At 40.5% G+C, this 10,844-nt stretch overlaps 1 protein-coding gene across 1 annotated transcript; it reads right to left on the bottom strand.

Annotated features, from left to right (window-relative positions):
- Positions 1-1,906: 1,906 nt before the first annotated feature.
- Positions 1,907-6,787, bottom strand: LOC121918282 (protein aurora borealis-like; the record flags this gene model as incomplete). Its single annotated transcript, XM_042444385.1, is given in 4 exon segments — positions 1,907-3,120; positions 3,219-3,317; positions 3,320-3,494; positions 6,779-6,787. Coding segments are annotated over 4 exon segments (1,497 nt in total), but the record flags the coding sequence as incomplete, so codon positions are not given.
- Between the last annotated feature and the right edge of the window lie 4,057 nt (positions 6,788-10,844).

Here is a 10,844-nt window from a genome sequence, read left to right on the forward strand (position 1 = left end):
ACAGTTCCCAGAATTCTCTAGCATTGAGCTGGGGCAGTTAAAGCAGTCTCAAACTAGATTATTATTGCAGTCTGTTTTTGACCTATGTAACATCAGTGGTCTCACAAAATCCCATCCTATAAACATTGTGATTGGAGAGTGCTGTTCAGAGTCTTGTTTCCATCTTCTGCTCAGGAACTATAAGTACAATTAAGCAGCTGCTTTCATGAAGCTTAGGGATATGAATGTCCCTGAGGTTTTTTGTATGCAGAGCCAATGAACAACTAGTATTTTCATTTGCAGAACTCTTTCTCCATTTAGAATGAAATTGAGAACACTTGTCAGCTTGAAGGTGTGACAGTACATGGCCAACCACATACATCTTGTCATATGGGTTGAGAAGAAAATGAATAGCCCTACAGACTATCTATGAACTATTCCACACTTTGAAAAAGCTGTGAAAATTGTTGCATTCCTTGCCTTGTGGCCAGCATCCTTTTAATGGCTTACATATATGTAAGTGCCACTTACATGTACACATGTCCCTTTTTTGGACAGTGTGCAGAGAGACGTACACATGTTCCTTCTCACCAGCAGGGAGTGAAGGGTTAGAGATGGTGATTCAGATCATGAAGACTTCGGTGCTCTGAGCGCCTGGGTGAAGGAAAAGGCAGCCATTTCATCTGAATGTGTATTCTCATTTCTTTCTTCCTGGGAATAAGCTGAGACCAGCTGTTTCTCTCTGGTTTAAATCAGTTCCAGCCCCTCCTCTACAGGTACATAGCAGCAGCAGAGTGCCCCCCCCCCCAGCCTTGACAGCTGCTGGGGGATGAGAAGATACAGAACTGTGCATGTGGAGCTAAATACACATGTAGTATCTCATTCATAGTCTTGTTTTAAAAACTATTGAATCCCTTTGTCACAATTTTGCCACTCATTATTTCCTTCTTGATGCAAGCCACACTTCAAATATGTCATCATGATGAAATATAGCATCTCTTGATTTGCATATCTACTGATAAGATAACACATTTTTAGATTCTGTTATTGCCCATTTCTATGAATGGTTGTGAAAGTTAGACAGGGAAGAAACCTGATAACTCATTTGAGGTGTGGTGCTAAAGACGAGTTATACAATAAATGGGTCCTGGAGCAAATCAGGCCTGATAATAGTAATACAGTGGACCCTTGTTATATGCTGGGGTTTGGTTCCAGGATCCCCTGTGTATAACAAAATCCGTGTATGCTCAAGTCCCATTAAATATAATGACATAGCAAAATGGTGTCCTTTATAAAAAATAGAAAATCAAGGTTTGATATTTGAAATTTATACTTTTTTTAAAAAAATTCAAACCGTGTATGCTTGAATCCGTGTATAAAAAAATCTGTGTATAAGAAGGGCCGACTGTAGTACCTTTCTTGTTTAAGAGATGTGGTGGCTTAGTGGTTAAAACACCAGTTCTGTCAATTGTAAGATCAGAAGTTTGGCAGTTCAAGGCCCAAGTGCTGCCTGATAGGGTGAACCCCCGTCACTATTCCCAGCTTCATCCATGCTAGCAGTTTGAAAGCATGCAAATGCATGTAGATAAACAGGTACCACTTCTGTGGGAAGGTAACAGTGTTCTGTGAAGTCATGCTGGCCACATGGCCATAGAGTTGTCTTTGGACAATGCTGGCTCTTCATCTTAGTAATGGAGATGAGCACTGCCCCCCTACAGTCGGTTGTGACTAAACATTCATGTCAAGGGAAACCTTTACCTTTCTTTTTATATTGTCTCCACCCAACTGTTTAATGATTAGATCATGAGACTATCTTGGTATTGACTACAGTCTGACCAATTTAGCTGCTTTTCTATTGGTTTCCCCTGCCCATTGGTTGGTTCATGTACTACTGTCCCTCATTCCCATTTCACCTGAAAATTCATGTTCACATGAGGAACAATTGCACTTTCATTGCAATGAATTTCCATATTGGATGCAGTTCAAGGTGGAAATGAAAGAATTCAACAAGCTTGTTTTTCCCCCTCTCATTTGCACATTTTGGAGTCTTATGTAGCTTCTGTTTTGTTTTGTTCTGAATCTCACAAAGATGCATATCATTCTCTTTGCAACTCATCTCAGATCCAACTGTGTCCATAAGACTACTGGTACAAGTCTGGCCATTGTAACCACTGTCCACCTGAAGACTACTGCTCTCACAGGGACTGGCACTGCTTTCAGCAAGAGGCAACATACAGATGCAAGAACCTTCGAAGTTCAAGCCAGCTATTGGCATACCACCATTTTCAGCTGATCCTTTTACTGAGTCCTCTTCCAACATCCTTGGATCATCCATATCCACCAAATGGTTTTCCTTGAAACTATCAAGATCATGGATCAGTGTCACCCCTTGTTTGTTGCCTTCAGAATGCTCTGGTGAAATGGACATTCGGGCAACCACTAAATGTGTGCCATGTGTGGAGGCATCTCCATTCAATGGGTGCAGGTTGACTTTTGCCTGTGCTGGTGACGGATTTTCTTCAGCCACAGCACTTGCTGCCTCCACCTCTGGCTGCTTTTCACTGGAACTTTCAGGAGTAGAAGGTAAGCAAATGAGGGAGGTCTGATACACTGTTGCTCCTCGGCATGCCACAGTTCTCATGGGAGAGCCATTTTTTAATGGAGAACATTCTGTGTAAGAACTGATGCTGTAAGGAGGAGCTGGTTGGCATGCATTTGAAACAGAAGGCATGTCTGGAGAACTAAAAGTGAAGTGCCTTTGTTCTGATAGTGGCGTCTTCCTTATCTGAATACCGGTTGGAGAGAAAGTTGGAAAAGCAGTAAATGCAGGATTTCTCTCTGGAAATGATGGACTAGTTAGGCTGCCCAAACTGTAAGTCCTCATACCTTTCTGAATAGGTCTGGAGGAAAACTGGCGTGAGCTTGATGTATTTAGAGGACTTCTACAATGGACTGGAGAGATGTCTATTGAATACAGTACTCCAAGGGAGGCTGGAACATTGTGTGGACTGTGAAAAGCAGGGGATGAGTTCTCAGAGGAGAGGCTTCCATTCTCATCTAAAAACAGTTTTCCTCTCAGTGAGGAAGTACTCAGGCTTTCCTGAGACTGGTCAGCTAATTCATCCATTTTAAAATATTCACCTGCATAGGGCAGAGGAGAGCAAACTTGATAGGAGTATGAGCCGCATGTCTCTTGTTCAAGTCTTGTTTCAGTCATATACTGCTGCACATTGGGCAACCTCGGCCCTGGAACTAATTTTTTTCCATGTCAAAATCTACAGGAAGAGACAATACAGTTTGGCAAGCAGCATTACTTTTGCCAGGTTGCACAGCTACTTAATTGAATTAAGTTGAGAAACCTGTTTCCCACTGTGATCTGTCCAAGGAGATGGTACAATGACTCTTTTAGTGAAGAGGTCTTCAATGGCTTTTTGTCTCTTTTCTTCCATCTCTTTATCTATTCTGGCTTGGCTCAAATACAATCCTTGATGACATATGTCTTCAGAGTCTATTTCCTTTTTTTATTTAATCTTTATTGGTTTTTCTTTTCTTTTCATCATATGTACAGAACATATTTTATATAAATAATCCTCTCTTTGTTGTTGCATTCCTCTGTACATCACTCTTTCTCTAATCTTCCATTATACTTAAATTCTTATTGTTCTTAGCATATCTTTCTTCCATACAACTCGAAAAAGACAAAACAAAATACAGTTTATTATTTCCCACTTATACATATCATTATTTGTCTATTTTTATACTCTGTTTACTTATGTTATTCAAATACTTTGTCAGGGGTTGCCATTCCTTTTCCCAATAATCCGTTGATTTTCTATTATTCCATACCGTTATTTTATCCATTTCTTTCAGTTCTACTATTTTTTCTATCCATTCTTCTAAACTAGGTGTTCTTTCAGATTTCCAGTACTTGGCCAACATAATTCTAGCTGCTGTCACTAGATACAACACCATTCTCCTGTATTTTTTCTCTTTATCTGCTCCCAAGACTGAGGTCATATTAAGTAAGTACAACTCTGGAGTACATGGGAATTCTTGCTCTAGTATATTTTTAACAACTTTGTGTATCTTATTCCAGAATTTTTTGATTTTTGGACATATCCACCATACATGATGATAAGACCCTACTTCAACTTGACATTTACAACAGTTTTTCCCTTGCAATCCATATATTTTTGAGAGTCTTAGTGGTGTATAATACCATCTGTTGGAAATTTTCAGGTAGTTTTCTTTTAAATCTTGGGAGCGGGTAAATTTACATGTTTGCTTCCATGCTTTTTCCCAATTCTCGAGTTGTATCGCATGGCCTATTTCTTGGACCCATTTTATCATAGCGTCAGTCACTATTTCTGTTTCTACCTCTCTTTATATTAATATTTTATATATCTTAGATATTTTTCCGAAATCCTTATCCCAGATAATTTTGTCTTTGTCTTCTTTTTATTGGCTGTGGTCTTAACACCTCATCTAGTAAAAAGTCTTTGGCCTGCCAAAATAAAGCTGCTTCGGGTCTCTTTGGAGGTATGCTGTTTAAATGATGCATGCATCATAAAAATCCGGAAGCTGCACCAAAAGCTGCACTCCGGTGCTTAGGAATGGAGTGTGGCTTTGGCGCGACCTCCGGACTCTTAGGACCCATGCATCATTTAAATAGCATACCTCCAAAGAGACCCGAAGCAGCTTTATTTTGGCAGTCTGTAACAGGCCATCGTTTCTTCCTGTTTCACTGGACCAGATTCTTTGAGTGCATTGAGCAATCTTTATATCTTCTTCTGTAGACTGTAAAGCATCCCTTATTGAAATCATCACATTCCCTAGATAGTTCATCATGATCTCTGGTTTTTCTTTCTCTGTTGAATCTCCTTTTCCAGTTGGTTGATGGCTTTTATGGTCCCACCAACTATTGTCTGTCATTTGGTCACCACCACTATGCTTGACAGTGAAGTTTATAGATCCAGCATGTTCTGTATACACACATATATTCTTTCAAGCTTTACTTTTTTAAGATTCTTCCAATCTCTTTGAACTAGACCATTCCCTTGGGTTATGTCACCCATTTGCCAAACTAAACATTTTCATTTAATATATAGCTTCCAGGTATTGTATTTTATTTTTAGGTGGTAATTTTTAAAAAAGCACCTGAACTTCTCTGCCTTTAGAGTTTAGCTTATTTTCCAATTTGGCAATCTCTTCTCTGTGTACAGATCTTCAGTTTTTAACTTTATGTTATCAAACTCACTCTGATCTTTATTGATTTTTGATGCAGAATCTGATTTTCTTGTCTTAAATCATATAGTTGTTCTTGTAACTTTTTATTTTCTTGTACTAAAGCCTCTTTTTCTCTCTATTTTTGAATAAATCTCTCACTTGTTTCATCTAGCAAATCCTGTAGTCTGGTAATATCTTTTTCATATTTATGTAGGGTTTCATTACCACTTTTTGAGGAATGTTTCATATCAGAAATGATATATTCTAATTCTGAAACAGTCTTTTCTTTATTGTCTAAACTTGCTTTTAGAGTAACAATTTCTTTTGTTTTTCTTTTTATCAGACCTTGTACAGTTTGGTTTTCGGATTCCAGATTAGCTATTTGTTCTTCAAGTGTATTAATAACTTTATCCTGGTTTTTAAACTTTTCCTTAAAACTATCCAGTTTTTCTGTTAACTTTTCTCCTATTTTTCTTCTAATAAATCTTTGTTATGCTTCAGTTCACTCAACTGTTTTTGAAGCTTCATCTCTCTTTGCTGTGCCTCATATTCTTTTCTTCTTATTTCCCTCTCATGTTGCCATTCTTTTTTTTTTCATTTCTCTCTGATATTTCAGTTTTATTAAGTCTCTCTCATATTCTTTTTCTTTTAATTCTTCTTTATGTTTCAGGTCTTTTAATTTAATCCTAATCAAATCACACTCCTTGTCTGATATCCCCATATCATCACAAGCTTTTTCAAAACTGGCAATATATAATTCATGGCTCCTATGTCATATTTAGGGGGGAAATTATATCATATAGGGGGAAGCCATTAATGTTATTCTTGACAATATGAATAACTCTAGATTTTAAACTGATCATTAAATCCCATGTCTTTATGTCATTTATTTCTCTCCCATGAGCCATCTCATTCTCCAGTTTTTTAATTTTTAGATCATGCATTTCTCTGTCATGAGTACTTCCTTTTTTCTTTCAATCTCTTTCTCTTTCAAAAGCCTCTTTTCCTTTTCAATTTCTTTTTCCTTACAAAGTCTTTCACTTTCTATCCTGGCCATTTTTATTCTTTCTTTTATTCTCCAAATCTCTATACTCTCTTGAGGTTCAGAAATTACTGTGTCAACACTAGCCACCATCTCTTCTCTAACCTCTTCCTTTTCCACCATTTATGGCCCTGCTGGAAGTTTGACTTTCTTAGGAGGCATGGTTGATAGTATTTCCTTACAAATACCTAAAACCTTTACCTCAGGAAATACTCAAATGTGACTGTGTTTCCACTTAATAACACAGATCCACTTGAACCGTATAGTTAGATCAGTGATTCCTTACTTTACCACTGACTTTTACCTCAGGAATCACTATCTAAGTATTGTTTCTCAAGTGTGCTTTCCCTTCCTACTAATCTCTTACAATTACCTCAGGGGTTTTACCTCAGAGACTAGTCACTTTCTAGCGTGGTCAGTTTTCGAATAATCTCCTACAAATAGTCTTTTGCTGTTACCTCAAAGATTATTCTACTGACATCAATGCCTATATTTCAACTGTTGGGCTTTCACTCTTACGTTTAACTCAACGATTGGGTGTATTGTATTTCATACTCAGACCCCCTCTAACCAAAGCACACTTCTGGCTAGCGGGGATTTATCGAATCCAGGCGCTCTGAAACTGTAACTTTTTTTTTCAGTCCCCTACAATTTACCTCAGCAAATTACCTCAGGGACTGGTATTAACTTTCTTATCCAGCCTGGTCAGTCTACAGGTAATCTCTTACACGGTACCCTTGACCATTACCTCAGAGATTACCCTCACTGATTTATGCCTCCTTATTTGAACTGTTGAACTTTTTACTTTCCAAATTCAAATCAAATCTTAGGTTTCTGGTAATTTGAACTCAGAACCCGGTAACACCAATTGTCTCCAGCACACTTCTCATCATATTTTCAGCCACTGGATTTTACGTATCCCGACGCTGCACACCAAATTATGTGACGAAGTTCTCCTATTGTGCCACCCAATTATGTGAAGGCCCCATCTAGCCAACCTTCACCCTAACGCTACCACCAAATTATGTGATGCACACCGAAACCACAATCCTTTTCTATGATGGCAGGCACCTCGGAGTTTTTATCCCACCGCTGCCACCAAATTATGTAACGAACAACCTTTTTATTGTGGCAGGCACTTGGGATTTTTGTTATCCCACCGCTGCCACCCATGTTTTGTATTGTGAGTAGCGTGGTATTAACTCAAGTCCAGCCATGTCTTTCTTGAATCAAACACATAAAACTTTATTTACAAGAAGGTTTAACAGTGTTGGTTTTAATATGATATCTTACGTAATTGTTACTTTCTACTTTGTTATAGTTACCGTTGGTTTTATAAATCTTTAGCTAAATCACCAGTTTCTTATAACTAAGATTCACTCAATCCTTCTATTAAGTTCCTCTCTTGAAATTAGACCTAACAGTCACCAAGGATAACAATATCCCGCAGGATATCACACTCCAGCCACTCCCTTTTCTAGAGTCCTGGAAGTATAACGGTAGGGAGCCCTTTCCCACTCAGACTCTACCCCTAACCGTCCTTCTCTATCCCTGGAACCCTCACTCTCAGGATTCCAAGCCCTAACTGACTATTCCCTCTGGAACTCATGGAACCCAGTCCTCTCTTGGACGCAAATGTTCCCTAAACTGTCAAATCCCAACTGTCTCTCTTCTCTAACAGCTCAGAATTTTCAAAAGTCCCAGCCCACATCCTATTGGCTAGTCTTCAGCTGCCTTCTGATTGGTCAGCTGGGTGTTCTGTGCACCACACTGCCCTCCTCTGTTTTGTTTTGTTTTTTGTAAAGTGGTGCCTGGATATCTTGGAACTGAAAAAAATGATGCTTCTACTCTGTAGCCTTTTGCAGACTATGATGGGTAGGCTTTTGACAGGATGCCCATTAGAAAAAGGCTTTAATAATGTTTGGTCAGAGGATGAGGGAATTCAAAGTCTCTTATTTTAGAACATTAGTTATGCAGCATTATTCCTTATCATGCAATCGATGTGCATGCCAATTTAAGCAATAAAGTAATACCCATCTCAAAAGTTATTTCCATTCATTACATGGTGGGCGTGATACTTGGTATTTCATCTGTTCAATCAATTTTGGATGAACTGTTTCAGTACGGATCACAAAGATTCACTTGTCTGATAATGGACGTTCCTACCTGCATGTGTTTTAATGTCTTATTGTACAATAGAAATCAAATATCTCAGTACAGACAATAGAAATGTTTGACAAGGAAGCAACATAATAATAATAATAATAATAACAACAACAATAATAATAATAACAACATCTAACACAGAGAATCAAGGGATTGTCTGCTTGTCACCAGAGTTTAAATGGTTTTTTTCTGGAATAATTTTAACTACTTGGCTGATGGGAGGTTTCTTTGATCTTATGTAGCTAAAATTGATCCATCCTTTTAATTGCTGTGCTTGAAATGGGGTGGTCAGAATTTTCTGCAAGTCACTACATCATTTTCAGTCTTTCTACATGTAAGAATGGTTTCTTTGGGGTTTTAAAAAATGTTTGGTGCTTTTTAAAGTTGTTGATGTGCATGAGTGGTTAACCTTTTAAGCTTTTAAATATTTTGTAAGTTATCCCTCCCCCCCTTTTTGGGGGGGGGAGAAGAAAAGGAGTTTAAAAATTATGTAAATAAACCAAATGTTTCTATGCTGAGCACTGTTGTATCAAAGGTTAAATAATAATAAATAAATAAAACTTTTATTTATATACCGCCCTTCCTGAGATCAGGGCGGTTTACAACATAAAACAAGCAAATAACGATTTAAAAACAGTAACATCATCACTATCAAATATAAAAACAAGACAAGACAAAGCCCCCGTTAGCCAATCCTCTTGCAGGATACAAGGAGTACAAGGAGGCCTGCTAGGACTATGATTGGGGGAATGCGATCTTAAACAGAAAGGTTTTAGCATCCTTTCTAAACTGAGCCAGGGAGGCGGCCGAGCGGAGCTCTGAGGGCAGCGTGTTCCAAAGGGCCGGGGCAGCGATAGAAAAAGACTTCCTCGTAGTAGAGGTAAGCCTGGCCCCTGGCACCCTAAGGAGTTGCTGCCCAGATGTTCTGAGGGTGCGGGACGGAATGTACGGGGAGAGGCGGTCCTTCAGGTATCCTGGGCCCAAGCCATTTAGGGCTTTATAGGTCATCACCAACACCTTATATTGCGCCCGGAAGCGAATAGGCAGCCAATGCAGATCTTGGAGCACCGGTGTTATGTGGCTGGCCCTGGAAGTACCAGTGACCAGCCTGGCAGCCATATTTTGTACCATTTGTAGCTTCCGGGCTTGGTATAAGGGTTGCCCCATGTAGAGTGCATTGCAGAAATCCAATCTCGAGGTTACCAGAGCATGTACAACAGTTTCTAGGTCCCTCTGGGCCAGGTATGGGCGCAGCTGGCGAATAAGCCGAAGCTGGTAACAGGCGTTCTTGACCGTCGCATTCACCTGAGCAGTCAGGTGAAGCGACGAGTCAAGAAGCACCCCCAGACTGCGCACAGAGTCCTTCACAGGGAGCGTGACCCCGTTCAGGACAGGTGGAACCACCGCCATTCCTGGACCAGGGGAACCTATCACTAGTACCTCCGTTTTCTCTGGATTCAATTTGAGTCGGTTTTCCCTCATCCAGCCCATTACTGACTCCAGGCACGCCACGAGAGGAGAGACGCCATCCTCGGCCACTGCATCAGTCGGAGACATAGAGAAAATGATTTGGGTGTCATCAGCGTACTGATAACCCCGCGCCCCATGCCTCCGGATGATCTCTCCCAGCGGTTTCATGTAAATGTTGAATAGCATGGGAGACAAAATGGCTCCTTGAGGGACCCCAGTTTTAAGGGCCCGCTCGTCGGAGCACACGTCTCCCAGCTGCACCATCTGGGACCTCCCGGAGAGGTAGGACCGGAACCACTGGAGCGCAGTGCCCCCGATTCCCACCTCTGCCAGGCGCCCCAGAAGGATACCATGGTCTATGGTATCGAAAGCCGCTGAGATGTCCAAGAGCACCAACAGGGACACGCTTCCCCTGTCAATGCCCAGACGGAGATCATCGACCAAGGCGACCATGGCCGTCTCAACCCCGTAGCCCGCCCGGAAGCCAGTTTGAAATGGGTCCAGATAATCCGTTTCATCCAAGACCGCCTGAAGCTGGATCGCAACCGCCCTCTCGATCACCTTCCCCAAAAATGGCAGCAGCGAGACTGGCCGATAATTGTTGTGTACCAGGGGGTCGAGGGAGGGCTTTTTTAATATAGGTTTTACAATGGCCAATTTTAATTCTGATGGAAATTGCCCTTCCCTCAAAGATGTATTAATGATCCGGCGTAACAATAAAGTTACCGCCGGTCCCCCCTGGGCCGCTAGCCATGAGGGACAGGGATCGAGAGAGGTTATCAAAGGTTCAAAAGCTGAGCTATATTTCAGGTTGCTTGGAGACAAGGGGAAGGTGGGTCTCATTCCAGCTGTCTGGAGTGAGAAGTGCATGCAACATCCTTCCTTTAAGGAAATCCCATATCTGTTTTCACAGTGTAATATAGCATTTACCTCTACTACTGATCTGGATCCACAGGGCCAA

The sequence above is a fragment of the Sceloporus undulatus genome, chromosome 1 (assembly GCF_019175285.1).
Source record: "Sceloporus undulatus isolate JIND9_A2432 ecotype Alabama chromosome 1, SceUnd_v1.1, whole genome shotgun sequence".
NCBI lineage: Eukaryota > Metazoa > Chordata > Lepidosauria > Squamata > Phrynosomatidae > Sceloporus > Sceloporus undulatus.